This window comes from Indicator indicator, chromosome 25 (assembly GCF_027791375.1).
Source record: "Indicator indicator isolate 239-I01 chromosome 25, UM_Iind_1.1, whole genome shotgun sequence".
NCBI lineage: Eukaryota > Metazoa > Chordata > Aves > Piciformes > Indicatoridae > Indicator > Indicator indicator.
The window spans coordinates 13241121-13257478 of NC_072034.1; the positions used below are offsets into that span (position 1 = coordinate 13241121).

The following is a 16358-nucleotide window of genomic DNA, read 5'->3' on the forward strand; positions in this document are numbered from 1 at the left end:
AGACTCTATTCAGGCAAAAGGTGCACAAGATATTTCCAGCAGGTTGATCATAGCAAGTAGTTCCTCACTGAAGGCATTTCCTTGATAACTGGAGTTGTTATTCTAAGCACTCCAGAGGCACTGTTTTCTCCTGTGCACCCTGTCTAGACTGCAGACAAATACTGCTGGGTCTTTCCCATCTTAGCTTTTGGTAATGGTGTCCCAGTTCCTAAATGCATTTTTGGGTCACCCACTAGCCTCATGTTACAGAAGGTTTGCCAACACTGGAGGTAGAACATGCTGCAGGGACATTTTAAATACTGATTAGTGCTTTTAAAAAGTGCAATACTCTGATTTGAAGGGAATTGCAGGTAAACAGTTTTTATGATTGTAATTTCTGGTCCAACATTATTAAGCTCTAGTCTGAAAATTAAAAGATGGCAAATTCTCCAAAATCTTAGAATTGAGGGCTGATGTGGAGCAAATGTGGAGTGGAGGCTCAGAAGAAAAAAGTGAAAGAATATTGATCTGTAGGATGTTATTTATTGGCTGGTGTTTGGAATCCTGAATGGACTTGATAGCTTTGTTAAAAGAACCTGACATAGCAGTTTTTTTAAATTCAATTTAGTGCAACTTTATAAAAACTACCATCTTGAAGATGAGACTGAGACTGTTTTTCATGAAAACTGTTGTTTTGGTGCTTTCTATTATGAGGGAATGTGAAAAAGTCAAGGTAGAAATACTAATCATTAAATTCTGACGTTAAATCAGCATTTGAGCACTAGTGTGCAACCTCCTATTGGACTCCCAGTGTCAGAAATGTCACGCTCCAGAATAATGACAGTTGCCAGCAGGCAGCTCAGCAATACGATTTTGGCCACAAAATATGATACTAATAAAATTTAAACATGGTGCAGAATGCTACAGGGTGAGAAAACTGATTTATGTGTGCTACCAAGAACAAATTCTGATATTTGGTCACAGCAATATATATCTTTGTTCAGTCAAATTAGGATTGCTGGGTTTCTTTTTAAGACCTTTTGGACAAGGATACTAATTTTTCTTCTAAGTTTAAGATAATACAATTCACTCCCTGTTGATGCTGCAGCTCTCCTTACAGATGCCAGCTTGCATGTGTGTGTGTCTACTTGGAGTTAGGGATGAGAGCAGATACGTCCCATTTCCTCAGGCCAGTGACCCACAGACCTACTGGAATGAGCAGAACCTTGCCTGGGCACAGCTGTCCCATCGTGTGGGCTGCCTTCTGCCAAGTCTGTAGTGATTTTCTTCAGATTCCTTAGTGCTGATTGAGATTTTCAGATGACTCTGGAATCAAAGTTATTTGAAAGTGTATTTCTACAGTTTTAGAATTGAGTGGCAGGAGCACTGTTGGGTAGACCTGTACCTAGAAGAACTGTGGGTTAGTTGTACAGTGCAATGTATTTTGGGGTAACTTGCTAAAGTGGCCAGATTTTCAAAACAGCACTGTGATGAGGTGCCAAAATAAGAGTTAAACACTTCCAAAAATTCAGCCATCTTTTTATCTGCAAGGACTTACGGTGTGGTAGCTACAGCACAAAGAATTGTTACCCACCTGAGGGTAGTTCCTTAGAACTATGCTCAGTAAGGCAACTTTTTTGTCAGTGGAGAGTTCCTTGCTTCTTCCATAGCTGCTTTCCTATTTCCATGCTTAAGCAAATACCCCTGGCAGCTCCTTTCACTCTTTCCTCTCATCAGGTTCTGCTGATCTGGGCCTTTAGGGTGCTTGTGGGTTTGGGTTTTTGTTTGTTTTGTTTTTAACCTGTATCTGTTTTAGAATGTGACACCAACAGCAGTTACGTTGGTAGAACTGAGGGGATGGAGCACAAGGAAGGGTGTCTACCTTGAGTGCCTGCATTGGCAAGAGAAATTCTAACATCAGGCCACACCTTTAATCTCTTGCTTTTCCCTTTCCTGAAGCCAGGAGAATATGTGCCTAATTTATTGTAAACACAGAGTAAACTAAGCATATGCAAGCACTGCACAGTTCATTGTGAAGATGACAAAGAGAGCAGTGGTATCATGCATTGCCTGATGGTCTCACCACTGTATTGCACTTAGAATGTTAGAATAGACACACACACACATTGAACCAGGTGGAATCAATTAGTGTAAACCCTTCTTCTTGGGAAGCAGTGGCATTGCCAGAGCAATGCATGCTCATCTTACTGCTTCTGTGCTAGAATGGTAAATATGCAGTGCAAACAACCCTTTGTCATAGCTCTTCAACCCCTATAATGATTTTGGTTTTCTAAGCCTTCCTGAAGTGTGAAATTTATGTTTTTGCAGCACCTGATGATTTGCTTACCCTAAGAATGCTTTTTAACTAAGTGAAGTAGTTGTGAGAATGAGAAGAAAAAGAAGGGAAAGAGAAAATGAGCTGAATATTGTCCTTATTAAATAGACAGGGCAAACCAATACCAGAGAGGCCCAGCACAAACAAACCTGCAAAATATAATGGCTTTGGGTTTAAGGCAAAACACTTCAAAGATATTTAAGTAGAAAGTTTAAAAGAGCAAAAGCCTTTCCAGATCACAAGATTCTTGATGGTTCATCACATGGCTGCTCCTGAGGGACTGGCCTCTAATTCTAGGTTTGAAAGGAAACTTTCAGAAAAGCGAAGGAATGGAGATGAAGAAGCACAGTTAATGTGGGAACTCCAAGATCTAGCTGTAGTGTTTATCTGTCTTACATACATAGCTTTGTGTGCATTCATTACACACAGCTTTTTTCTCCCTCAGACAGTGAAAAATGCCTAAGAAGAAGACTGGTGCTCGTAAGAAAGCTGAGAACCGTCGTGAACGTGAGAAGCAGATAAGAGCTTCAAGAGCCAACATAGATTTAGCCAAACATCCTTGCAATGCTTCAATGGTAATTTAAAATGTTTTTTATATTGCAATACTTTATTTTAAGCTATATAAACTCACTGATAACAGATTGACTGTGGTCCCTTCTAACCTCTCCCATTCTATGATTCTGTATTCTTAATGCCACTAGGATGTCATTCTTCCTACCATCCTTCCTTTATATTTAAGGTTACATTTGCATCAGAGCTATAATACTCAACTAACAAGTTGGGTTCCTTATCAGAACTTAACTCAGAGTCCCTATGTAGTCTGTAAATGTAATGTATTTTACCTAGAATAAAAATAATCACCAGTATTGTATTTCTTTTCTTTAGGAATGTGACAAGTGCCAGCGGTAAGTATTTTTCACCTTCTAACCCCAGTAGTTTTGTATTAATTGGCTTTATGTATTTTACAAAGCCTTTTTTAATGCTTGCTTTTTCTTCACCCCCTCCATGCCTAGGCGACAGAAGAATAGAGCTTTTTGCTACTTCTGTAACTCTGTGCAGAAATTACCCATTTGTGCACAATGTGGTAAGTAGAAATAACAAACTAACCCATGCTATCCTCAGTCCCATGTGAGGTGTTCAGATCTCAGCAATTAGAATACCTTTGTCTGAAAGTACGTTTGCCATATTGGAAGCAGATTCTTTTAAGTCTGTTGTGATTACCCACCTTGAGATATGCTTGATCATACACTAATGCATGTGTCTCTGACCCCCCCAGAGGTGTGCAGGTCTGGCTCATAGATTTGGATTTAATATTGGATCTTTGGGAGAATTTATTTCCTTGACTTCCAGGTCTGAGGCCTCCTGCCTGCCCACCCATTTCCCGAGATTAACTGTGTGGAGTATTGTTTCATAACATCAGCAAAGTTAAAAAGCACTCTTGACTGCCAGAAAGGTGCCTATAAATAGTGCTTTTTTTAAGGGTGTTATAATTTCTGATGGGTTTAGTATCAATGAAAGCCACAGTACATTATTCACGTTACATGGCTTTGTAATACATTGTGTGGCTCATGTTATTGGTATTTGCTAGAGGACTGGTACGTTACAATCAGAAGATGACTTGTAATGACAGAACTCAGCTCTGAACTTTGCAGCTTTTAAAGATGCCATTGCTTAACTTTCACCTGAGTTTTGTTTTTTGATTTAACATTTTAACGTCTTACTAATGCCTCAAACACAGAACAAGTCAACACATTGCCTTATCTCAGTTCTGGGACAAGATACTTCGGCTGAAAACAGACAATAATTAATGCAACCTAAGGGTGATGGGAGGGTGGGTTGGAGATTGCACACATTTGTTTGCATTCTTTTTTACCTAGATTTACTATTAGGCTCATATTGTTGGTTGAAGTACTGCTCTTTATATGAACATGTTTGGATTTTTACATGGCTTGCTTTTGATTGCTTGTCTTGTTTTGTTTTAAACAGGTAAAACCAAATGCATGATGAAGTCTTCAGATTGTGTTATAAAACATGCTGGGGTGTACAGTACTGGACTGGCAATGGTGGTATGTAAGCAGTACTACAGCCCTTTTTTTTCCACAATGAGCTTATTCTATGCAAATCTTTCTGAAAGAAGATAAAGCATTATGGAATGTTAGTATGTGCCATGCCAAGATTTTTTTTTCCCCTCACCTTACCACCAAACCAATTTTCCCCTTATACCGGAAAACCCATATTTTGCATTTTTAGATTCAACTCCTGCAGACTCTGGCACAAACTCTGGTGGGAGTCTCTAAGCATATCATCAACACCAGAGTTTACATGCCCTATAACCAATTCCTAGTCTCCATTAAAACCTAGAATCATTCTGTAGAGTGTAGTAGGCTTTTGTTGCTGTCTTCTGAATATTGTGGAAACCATCAGTATAACAGAGGGATCTGTTCCGTGGCTTTAGGGAGGAATAGTATTTAAAAACACTAAAAAAATTGAGCTCCTAGAGAGCATCACAGCTTCTGGCCTTTGAATTTTTGTTCTTAGAAGGACAAGTGAGTTACTCTGGATTAAACGGTGCATTGACTAAACCTCTCTCCTGTGTCTGCCTCTAGTTGGTGGCTTTTCTGGGTGAAAGCTGGCCTTTCCATTCTGAAGTTCCTTAACTCATTCCATGCCTTCACAGAAGCAGTATTTTGAGCAACTATTAATTTGGATTCACCTTTGTTTTTCTGGCTTTGTGTGCCTGTTGTGCACACTGCAGTTTGTTACATATGGGCTGAGGAAGCTTCTAAAGTGCTACAATTAAGGGATAGCTGACAAGTAGATCTTGTAGTTTAATCAAAATGAAAGTTAGAGTCTAATTAATTTCTAATGAGTTCTTTGATCTTTGCTTGCTGCTGAGCTTGTTTTCTCATGCAGCATGGTTTAAAATCCAGATGAGTGATCTCAGCTATAAGAATCTCCTGGCATTTTTCAGGTCCTTTTGAAATTGCGTTTTTGCCTGAACATTGTTAGAATTTATGGTTCTCTGGTTTCAGCAGGAAGACACAATTTTCCTGCATAAGATTTAAGATAGGAAATGAAAAAAACAGAAAAGAAGCAAACCAAGTTATTTTTCATTAGATTTAGTCCTGCAGAAGTGAATATCAAACAAACAAGACGAACTGTGGAGCAGCTTGATAGGAATACAGATGTGGTTTACATTCTCAGTCAGCTGGAGCGAAGCCACTGAGAGAATGGATGCTTGGATACATTCAGGGTTATGGAATAGGCATCTGTAGGTATTGCAGAAGTCCCAAGATGATACCTTTCTGTAATTGCAGGGTGCAATCTGTGATTTCTGTGAAGCCTGGGTGTGTCATGGGAGGAAGTGTCTGAGCACGCATGCCTGCATCTGCCCTCTTGCAGATGCAGAATGTATTGAGTGTGAAAGAAGTGTCTGGGACCACGGTAAGTTCCTCACACTTGAAGATAAGAGAATCCAAACAATACTTTTCTCCTCACATTGCTTAAGTTATTGTCCCTATATTCTCAATAGAGCATTTCTAATCTCCACTGACCAGTCCCTGCAGTATGTTTCTTCAAAGCAAGGCATTGTCCTCGTTTTAAAAAGACCTTATGGACCTTATGCAGTGGGGAATGTAAGTGACCTGCTCAAGAACACGCAGCATTCAGCTCATGGATGGGAAGTACTAACTGTCCTGTCAGCTGAGTGCTTCGCAGTTTAGCATTGGATCAGGTTGTCAGCATGGTTTGCTGCCATTCCCACTCCATTCATCTGCACTAGTACAGGTATTTGGATTCCCTGCTGCTTAGTAAACCAAACGGACCTCCATTTGTGGAATCCTTTGAAGGGTTTATTTCAGGTGTGCATCAGAAGTGAGGGCTGGGAGGGAAGGAGACTGGATGAGAGAGAATGGGATCTACGAAAAATACTTACTGCCATAGTCAAAATGAAGAAAATAGTACTTGCTTTATATTTGTGTTGTCTTCAGTTGTAGGGTACATGGTATTTTTCAGTATAGTGATGGATGGCAGTGTCTAATTTAGGACTTTGAAGTATTTGTGACAGAAGGGAGAAGAGATCTTCAGTCAAAACTGCCTTGATTGTGTGTAGATGCCTATGCCTATTGCTAATTATTTTGCCTTGATAAATCTTCTAGGAGGCAGAATATTTGCTTGCTCTTTTTGCCACAATTTCCTCTGTGAAGATGATCAGTTTGAACATCAAGCCAGCTGCCAAGTTCTGGAAGCAGAGACATTTAAGTGTAAGTTACTTGTAGCCAGCTAAGCAGACTCTCCAGTTGCTTCCTCTGTGCTCCATCACTTTTTCCAAATAACTTCTATAACCACTGGAGGCAGGGGCCTCTTTCCTTTCTGCTTGCCCTTGGTATTGAGTTAATTATATTAGAACTTATGTCTCTGACCTTCCTCCATGCCAGACTGTCCCTAGCAGCTGTTGCTCTGCCTGACTTTTGTAGGCTTCCCATGGGAAGTTGCCTTTGAAGGAGCCAGTGGTCTCTGAAGTTGCAGTGTTGGCAGTGGACAGTGCTCCTGCTGACGCTGCTTTTTTACTTTACAAGCAGGCAAGAAGGAGCTCTCTTCCACTCTTCTGACTGTATGATCAGCTAGTTCTAGATACCTTTTCCTCATGGAAAACAGCTGCCCTAAATAATAACCACTTGTGTTAGCCTAGCTAAATTTTGAGATAGCTGTGGACAGCCTGTGGCTTCTGTTGACTCCACAAAAGCAGCAAATGCTGAGGAAGGCCAGGACTTAGGAAGCAGTCATCCTCTGACTCAGTGAGATGGGCTCAGCATGGAAGGAAGTAACAAAAGTAGTGTTTACCCAGAGCATGAACTCAGTTTCTTCACTGACCAGCGAACTGTGGACTTCAGTGTCAGTAGATGTGGCAAATGTTGATGCACTTCTAGTTTCACCTGAGTAAAGAGCAGGTAGCTGAAGACTTCATGTCCTTTTAAATTGCAATTAATTGTGTGGTCTAAAGCTGGTATTTGTAAGAGGGCATGATGGCTGTGCCTGACTCTGCTAGTGCACTTCTCATCTCTGGCTAAGATGTGGAAGTTTCAAGAAAAGCTGGAGGAAATAAAAACCCAAATAACAAACCAACAAACCCAGACTGTGCATGTTTGAAATAACTAATCTGTGGAAGTATGATCTACTGGAAGGTCCCTTCCAGCCCAAACCATTCTATGATTTATTTTCTATCACCATTGACTACTATTTGATTTATCCCATGAGACATGCATTTTCCCCTTCCAAATCCTGTTTGCATGTCATGACTATTAGAGCACTTTCAGGCTTTACTATAAAAATTCAAGGTGCTTTTTATTGTATCTAAGACTCCTCTTCAGATCTGACTAATCTCTTGTCATAATTGATTTCTCCCAATTCAGAATAATTGTTGATTTCAGTGTTATACTCTGCCTTTAGAGATCTCCTGTCTCCTTTTCATCTCCCATCCCTCTTTTTCTCAGACAGCTATTTTCTAAGCCTTGATTAGCCTCCCTTGATGTATTCTGCCAGAATATCTTTCTGCATGGCAATATTGAAGCAGCAACAGCTGTTCCACAAGAACGTTGCTTTTTCCCCCCCCCCCCCCAGTGATTGTTGGAATCTTTTAATTCACAGACATGATGTCACACTGAATAGAGAAATTGCTTTGAGGGTTTTCACCATGCTCAACATTATGTGACAAGCTGCAGTCTTGGTAGAGAGGCAGGATTTTTGTCAGTGTGTGGTAACAAGATTATAAACCCTGCACTTTTACAGAATAGAGGAACTTTAAAAAAGTGGTCATGCAGTTGTAGTCTAAATCCCATTCTAGCTGTGAAAAAGGTACTGTTACTTTCTATCACTATCCAGGAGAAGTTTAAGTGCTGATGCTCAGGAATGTTTGAATATACCTGCATTAGCGTGTCCAGTATTGAATCCCATGGCTTCTGTGGAGAACTCTAGAGATTTGTTACTTCAGATTCAAAAGCTTTGTTGTCATAAGGGTAAGGCAAGGTGGAAGGGAACAAACTTGCACAGAGACTGGTAAAGTAAGTATTGCTGCTCCTTGAGGAGTAGCTGTTCACTCAGCTTCGTGTTGCTGCCAGTTCCTGTGTGGTTGCCTTTACTATGCTCCCTCTAGTGGAGTGAAGAAACCAAAGGGAAGCTTCAGGCCGAGTTAAATTCTGAGTATCAGCTCTGCTCTTTACAGCTCATGTGCCAACTACAGTTCTTCAACACAGATTTTGTGTGCAATAAAGTATATTTCCAGAGGACATGATAGAAAACGCACACCAAAACAGCTGCTCTAGGTTTGGAAGCTTGCAAGGTTTAAGTTGTCTCATATTTACGAGATGAAGGTGTTAAAGGCTGCCATAGCATTGCTTCAAGTGACTGTAAAATGCTAGTGCTCCTTGGTGAGAATGAAAAGCCAAGGTGACCACTTAGTGCCAATTGCTTCTGCAGCTTCTGGTTTTGAAAGTTTGGAAACTTGAAAAATATTTTCCCCACCTCTTAAACTTTTTGTGTCTAATTGCATTGTTGTTTAAATCTGAAAAACCCTGGTGAAATGACTGATTTGTGTTGCCAAAGCACAGTTGTATCAGGGGGATGAAGAATAAATGCCTCAATTCCATCATTACATACTTCTACAAGCTTTTAAAAACATCTCACACCTGTGGTTTCCAAGTGCTGAATTTTACATGTTGGTTTTCTCCAACAGGTGTTTCCTGTAATAGGCTTGGGCAGCATTCATGCCTGCGCTGCAAGGTAAAGAATAAAACAAGTAGCTACAGCTTTAGACTTGTTCTCTTTAGCCTCCGGGGCTGCTATCAAGCCTTGTCATGTCTTTCTCTACATTGTTAAGAAATTACTTGTACTTCTATATTAGTTTCTGAAACCTGGAAGTGGAATTGTTTGGGACAGAAGGGCTTGTCTAATGAACATGAGCTAGTGTCGTGCATCCTTATGGCAGGTGAGGTGCTCTTCACTTGGTTCAGCTCTGTGTTTAAACTGGGGCTGTACCACATTTGGGCCTTTTCAAACAAACAAAAAAACCCCACCAAAACTAATCCTTGGTCTTGACCAGAATCAAGGCTTTGGAGTATGTTTTGATCCAGTGTAGAACTAAGACAATGAAAAAAAGTTGTTTTATTTTTCACTAGCCAATTCATAATCTGTCCAGAAACTGCTGCAGCCTGGATCCAACAGAAGTAATCTCCACAGCTGATTTGGTTTTACACGGGCACAGGCTAACTTGTTGACATCAGGTTTTTGTTTTTACACACAAAACTGTTTTCATACGAAAAGTTCCACTTGCTTCATCAGCAGCATTGCCCAGATGTATCCAGGTGTTGGTTCAATGCCTTCTCCTACTCTTCTTCCCTCCAAGTGTTTCCCTGCAGTCTGCCATGGCACTGATTTCATATGGCAGATTGTTTCTTTCTCCAGATATCTTCACTGGCACCCTGCTGCTTAACACGTGAAATTTCAATCTCTAAATCTTGCCTTCAGCATTCTGGCACACATTTCTGATTGTATTTTATTTAAGCTGGTTATCATCACCCAAACAAAGTTTGCCAGGCTCCTTGTGGGCAGTTCTATAATCCAGTCCTGGAGCATGTTCCTTTCTTTCCTGGCTTACCAGCACTTGTATCCAGCCTCTTCCCTGGGAAGCCACAAAACCATGTTCAACACAAGTGGTTACTCTATGCACAGACTCCAGTTCCACTGCAGATAGAGCTCATTAAATTTTAATCCCAACCAGCAAACTCTGCTGCTGATAGACACCTTTTTGCTTGCTTTTTGCTGTTCTGTGATTACAACCTTTAGCCTTTGTCTTCTCCTCTCATCCCACAGGCTTGTTTTTGTGATGATCATGTGCGAAGTAAGGTTTTCAAGCAGGAAAAAGGAAAAGAGCCTCCCTGCCCTAAATGTGGCCATGAAACTCAGCAGACAAAGGATCTGAGCATGTCAAGTAAGCCTGCTTCTCTAGATAAAAAGCAGCACAAGTACCAGTGGTGACTACTGTTGTGCATAGGAGCACTGTGTAAAGTCTGAGTACTTTTGATTGCTTTGCAAAGCTTTGCTGCATTCTAGAATCAAGCAGCCTCTTAACTATTAATGAAAGAATTCCAATATAGTGCAAGGTTGTTTAGTTTGAGATTTTAGTTATGGAAAAATTGCCAAAATGACTTCTTAAGCCTTTATTTCATCTCCTGAAGTTGGCTAATGAATTTCAAATGATGATTTGATGACACACAGCCTACATCAGTCACTCCTGCATTAATCACAATTTTCATTGTATCTGCAAAGCACATCCAGGTACAGCTTTTCCTGGCTAAACTACCAAAGGTTTGTCCTAAGTCATGCTCTGGGGGCAGACTTGGCTGCAGAGGACAGACTGTGCAGCAGCAAAGCTGTGTCAGAACCTAAAAATGTCAGGTTTAGGTAAAAGGCTGTCTAACTCTGTATGCTCTTCACTGAGTAGTGAAAAAGGATGGAAAAAGAGATATCAGACACTCTGCTCAGATTGCTGGTGATGGGTGGGAACATGATGATTTTTCTCTGCCTACAGCACGTTCTTTGAAGTTTGGCCGACAGACTGGAGGTGAAGATGGAGATGGAGCTTCTGGTTATGATGCCTACTGGAAGAGTCTGTCCTCCAGCAAGGCTGGAGATGCAGGTGACCACGAGGATGAATGTGATGCATATGAAGCTGAAGATGATGACGAAGATGACAACGATGAGGGAGGAAAGGATTCTGACACTGAGACCACAGATGTATTCAGCAATTTGAATTTAGGAAGGACCTATGCTAGTGGATATGCACACTATGAGGAACCAGAAGATTAAGCCTAGTATGCTGGCAAGCTAGAAACGCGTGGAAGGAGCTAAGCAGTGCTTCACTTGAGTTGTATACATGCCAGTAGGATAGGTCTATCAGGTACTTACAATTCAGAGTTAGAGAGTAAAGAGCATGGGACTTCTGCAGTAACTCAAAGTGACATTTGTTTTCTTGGGTATAAACAATACTGGGTTTGGGGCTGGGGGAGAAAATGGGAATATTTTTATTTTCCTAAGCAACAGAAATGGTTTTGTCCTTGAGTTACTGATTATAGTGGATCAATATCATTTTCTCCTATCAATACAGGAATATGGGAGATCTGTACAACTTGTTTCTATTTGCTCATCAGAAATTAAGTTATTTTTACAATAATTTTTGTTAATTGATATCATAATGTAGTGGTGGGTTGGTGACTCTATTTTGTTTGGTCTGCACAATAAAAGTCAGCTGTATTCTCTAATGAATTGTCATAAATACTGATCTCCCTTGAAGGCTTGGAAGCAAGTTGCATGCAAAGTGTAAATTGACACTAAAATAACTTCTTTTATGCAGGTAAGGCAGATCAAAGTAGTTGTCCATGTACTTGGACATTACCTTTCCAACATTTTTAGTAGTAGATACCAATCAGTGAGGCTCTATACAGTCATTACAGGGGCACCCCAAATAATCAGAATTTTTATTGCAATACAAATGTTTGAGTGTGCTCTCTGCCTCTAAAATCCAAGACAATTTCTCATTAGATCAAAAGGAGAGTGGTTTCTTCTGTGCCTAGCCTTCAACACACTTCTTGCACATGATAAAAAGGAGATAAAAAGAAAGGAAACAACACCTGTGTACAAACTGGTAAGTTGAGAAAACAGAGTGAGGGTTAAAATACTGGATTCAAATACTGTTCTGTGCAAATGTGCTGGTACAAGTGATCAGCACATCTGAGCTGAGGAGGTGGCACTTGCAGAAGTGTTTGCAGTGATTCTGATTTGAAAGTCAACATCTTAATTACCAGTCTACACATCTAAGTGAGAGTATTTAGTCTCCTGTAGGGCAGTGTTGAGAGGACAGCAACTCTAACAGCAGACAGGTCAAGATACAAGAGCAGCCACCTGAAGCTTTCTAAATGCCATGCTTAAATACAAGAGAGCTATTTCTTGTTATCTGTCAAATATCTGAACTGATTGTAGAATTAACTACTTCTGTGGTGCTTTCTCTACTGTTTTGTAACAGCTAAAGGTCAGATGTTGGCAGAGCATGCCCTATTGAGAATAATTGTTAGGATGGCCAGATGAGCATTTCTTAACAAAACAAAATTGAAGATTGCCCTCGATACTTCCCTCCCAGATACCTCTGATACCAAATGCATGAAGGATGTGAGCTGGAATGCATCCAAGGCAGAAAAACTGACAAAGAGCACAACCTGGTTACGACAGCTGCAGGAAGAAAATGTACAAGGAAGGGGTGCATGACCTGATCAGTGCATGTCAAGGGCTTGCCTTCAGAACTGGAAGCTCATTAATGCAGTGTCTGAGCACCAAATTCCCTTCAAAACTGAAATTCTAGAGCCATCCAGTTTCATCCACCCATCTTCATTTATGTACCTGATTAAAGTCTTGATTTGTCTTTCGCATAACCAAACTCAAAGTGAGGGAAGTAGGGTACCTGCCAGTTCGGCAGCGATTCCTTGTTTGTGAAGCTGGCATCAGTGACAGAATTTCAGTTCAGCTTCACATCGTCCAAAAACTTCCACAGTTGAGTCCAACAGTGGCTGGTCAATTCCAGCAAAAATGCCAGGTTTTTATCTTGGCTGATGTTCTGAACACAAAACAATTATAGAGCAGGGCAAAGTCTGCAGGGCTGAGGAATCTATATACTTTTCTGCATACATGTAAAATTCTAGCTGCTTGTTTGTCATTTATTATCATTATTACTTAATTGCACAAAATTCCCCTTTAAGCTTGCTGGCTCTTGAATGAGGTTTTTTCCCCACATGAGACCCGCTGCTGTCACTGGCTGTGCCAAAGGCTGCTGACGTAACAGAATTAATCATCATAATCAGAGGAAAGAATTATTCATTTTCTCATTGAATTGTCCTTGCAAGATCAATCCTGCAGAGCTACTGCATGTCCCTATGATACTGTCATAAGAGAAGGTCACAGTGCTGCCTGCAACAGACACTCAGGATTACCTGCTGTCATTTAACAAGGTCACCACTCCACGGACAGAGGCATTTACTTGCCTTTTGCTTGTGCTGCTGTTGAAGGCACTGGAAATGCCTGTGCTGTGAACTTGCCTGGAAACAGGGCCAGGTATGAGACCTGCAGGGGCTGCCTGAGGGCTCAAAACAAGTTTAAGCTGCTTTAAAGTAATCCAGTGGATTCAGGCTAGAACAGACAGACATGACCTTGTTTGCTACTAATAAACTCCAGCATTTATGACAGGACAGGCAGGATACAGTGCTACAGGTTGCACTTTCTCATCCTTCACTGCTTGTTTAGTGAAGTTAGAAGCATGTGGTCTGTTTGGGATAGGTCCTCAAAGCTTGCTTTCAAAGAGTGCATCATTTTGGTTGTCTTAAGGTAAATGGCAGGAACAGGATGCAGCAGAGTGGCACCTGTAGCAGAGGTATTGAGAGCCTGGTCTGGGACAAACTGCCAATCTCATCAGCTCCATTTTGCTTTACTTTTAATCTACCTTGAAGTGTCTTGAAGAAATATTAGTGGGGCACTGAAAAGGCAGCCTGCCATCTCCACATCTCCATTTACTAGTGATGCACATTTTACAGCTTACAGGATCTCTGGCTAAATCAGGCACTGCTGCAACCCACCAAGTACTGTTGGGCTGCTCCTTTCATAGAATTTTTCAAGTCACTGGGATCCAGGACTTTGTGCCTGAGCACACAAAACCCCCTCCATGTATAATTCCATGTTTTCAAGACTGCAGATTTGCAGAGTCTGCTTCCTGGTGGGACAAGAGATTATATAAGACTTAACTTTTCTTTTGTCCCTGATTAAAAGAAATTCTGAGCTGGGAGAAGGATGGGTTTCAACACGTGATCAGGAATACTTGAGAGTTACATATATAAAGTCTTACATGTGAGGTATTTCCACCTCTGTGATGACCATTTAAACAAAGCTTGAGTAGAATCTGAATCAAAATTGCAGTAATATTTATTGTGCCTGCAGACCCTAAGAAATGAAAGCTCTGGCCACCTCTGTAAGCTCTTTTATGGCACTCATTTTTATGGTGACAATAGCAGCTTGTGAATTCATTGGGTGCTTAGGTGGATTTAACGCATTTTCATTTATACTTGGGTGTGATTTAGCTCCTGTGCCTGGGAGTCTTTTGGTCAGTCCTGGTGCAGGATTGCTGGATTTGTTTCCAGTAAATTAATGGGAAGATCACTGTCAGGTACTGAGCAGTTTCAATTACCAGTTGTTCAGGTAGTAGGAAACATATTGCAGAGAGCTAGAGAACAAGCTTCAGAAGGGCTTAGAGCCCTGTTTGTTCAGGCAGAAAGCATATTAGCATGTCTTACAAGACACTACAAGCATCTCTCCAGGTCCTGATCCTAATTCCAGAGGAAGCAAGGGCAAAGCTCCCATTTATCAAAGTAGGAGCAATTTAATCTTCAGTATCTGCAGCTGATCTTAAAATGTCAAGAGATGTTATGGAACAAAACATGAGGATAAACTGAGGTGAGCAATATGGAACAAAGCTTAACATGAGGTTAATGTGTTGCCTTTAGCATAAATGTATTGGTTCTGAATTTCAACAATTCTACTGGAAAGTGCTTTCAAGACTGAAAGAGGAAGCTGCTTCAAGCAGGCAGAGAGAAGATTCTGCAGGACACGTTTAACAAGATGTAGAAGTTTAACTACTCATCTCCTGAAGGTCTGCACATAGTCCACAAATGCTTGGTAAAAGCTTAAGGGAATTAGGACACAGACAAGTTTTATCAACCCAGCTTTGTAGAACATAAATAGAAAACACAGTAATTGACAAAATCACAGCCTGAACCATCCAGTTGGCAACAGGCCTTTGCAGCTTGGACTCTACATCTCCTACCCATGACACTCTAGAGTAAACATATTTCAGAACGAATGACACTCCTTTATTAAGATTATGTGTGCTGTAATTAGCTACCACACATCTGAAACTGAAGCAGGGCTAGTTTTCAGCTTCCATAGCCACAATAGACAAAAAATATCAGCAAGAGAACATTGCAGACATCAGAATCATTCCATGGAAAAGCCACTAATTTCCCTTCGCTAAACAAATCATAGGCTCACAATCACAGAAGCTTGTACTTTGTCTTCTGCAGCTAATTTACTTGATTAGATATTCATGCAATATGGAGAGGGGGAATTAAAAAAACCCAAAACCCACACATTTCAGTCTCTCACCAAATTAAAGTACTTCTAATAAGCAGTCAGTTTTGCTGGTAGTTTACAACAATCCCATTTGTAAGCACTGCACAATGTTTCAAATAAGAACTGCAAAGCATTGGAAAATCTTTTGTAGCTATCTCTAGTGCTACTGACTTCTAACACTGAAGTATCTGAAGTGTTTGCTGCTCCTCTGAAGCCAAGGATTCTTCCACAGTGTTCCCCAAACTTAACAGTAATTGAAAATTCACTTCGGTTTCTGTCTGAAATGAGAAGCACTGAGTGCCTGCAGGGCTTGGGTAATATTCTGACTTTATCATGATGTTACATGACATCTGCTGTAGATTTTCACATTACAAAACCACTGAGTAAGTTTTAATTTTTCATTAGGGGGTTAGAATGCCAAAACCCCATGATTTCTTTAACAGGTAATACACATTTTTACTGCTGTTGTTGCCCTGTCGCTTTTCCTACTCTTTTATTTTTGGCACAGAGGCTGAATCTTTTGAAAGTGAATCACTGTTAGACACACAAACCCTTGGGCTGCCTCCAGCCTGATTTAAATTCACCTTATTTTGATGCAGAGATGAGGATGAGCCCCGTGGAGATTTTCTCACCAGCAGGAGAGAAGCACAAGGACCTCATCCTTGGTGTCAGCATCAGTTGGAAGTGGTGTGCTCTCCTGCCAGTTCAAGGTGGTAACAACCAAAAAGTGACCTTTCACTAGATTACTCTGGAAGCCAGCAGAAACAACAGCTACAAAGCTGAATCCCACAAGGAAGGTATTTTCTCTCTACTACTTCATCAGGGA

The 16358-nt window shown here is 40.7% G+C and overlaps 1 protein-coding gene across 1 annotated transcript; it reads left to right on the plus strand.

The window, feature by feature from the left end:
* The first annotated feature begins 2769 nt into the window (after positions 1-2769).
* On the plus strand, positions 2770-11176 carry ZNF330 (zinc finger protein 330). The gene is made up of 9 exons (XM_054392382.1): positions 2770-2889; positions 3200-3219; positions 3328-3398; positions 4301-4380; positions 5632-5758; positions 6472-6576; positions 9045-9091; positions 10181-10298; positions 10899-11176. The coding sequence occupies exons 1-9, from the start codon at positions 2770-2772 to the stop codon at positions 11174-11176; spliced, it is 966 nt and encodes a 321-aa protein (XP_054248357.1).
* Positions 11177-16358: the final 5182 nt, after the last annotated feature.

Excerpts from the sequence above, each read along its gene's own strand:
- ZNF330 (XM_054392382.1), top strand. The coding sequence starts at position 2,770 with ATGCCTAAGAAGAAGACTGGTGCTCGTAAGAAAGCTGAGAACCGTCGT. Across the intron at positions 3,220-3,327 it reads GAATGTGACAAGTGCCAGCG|GCGACAGAAGAATAGAGCTT; the intron begins GTAAGTATTTTT and ends CTCCATGCCTAG. Across the intron at positions 9,092-10,180 it reads ATTCATGCCTGCGCTGCAAG|GCTTGTTTTTGTGATGATCA; the intron begins GTAAAGAATAAA and ends CTCATCCCACAG.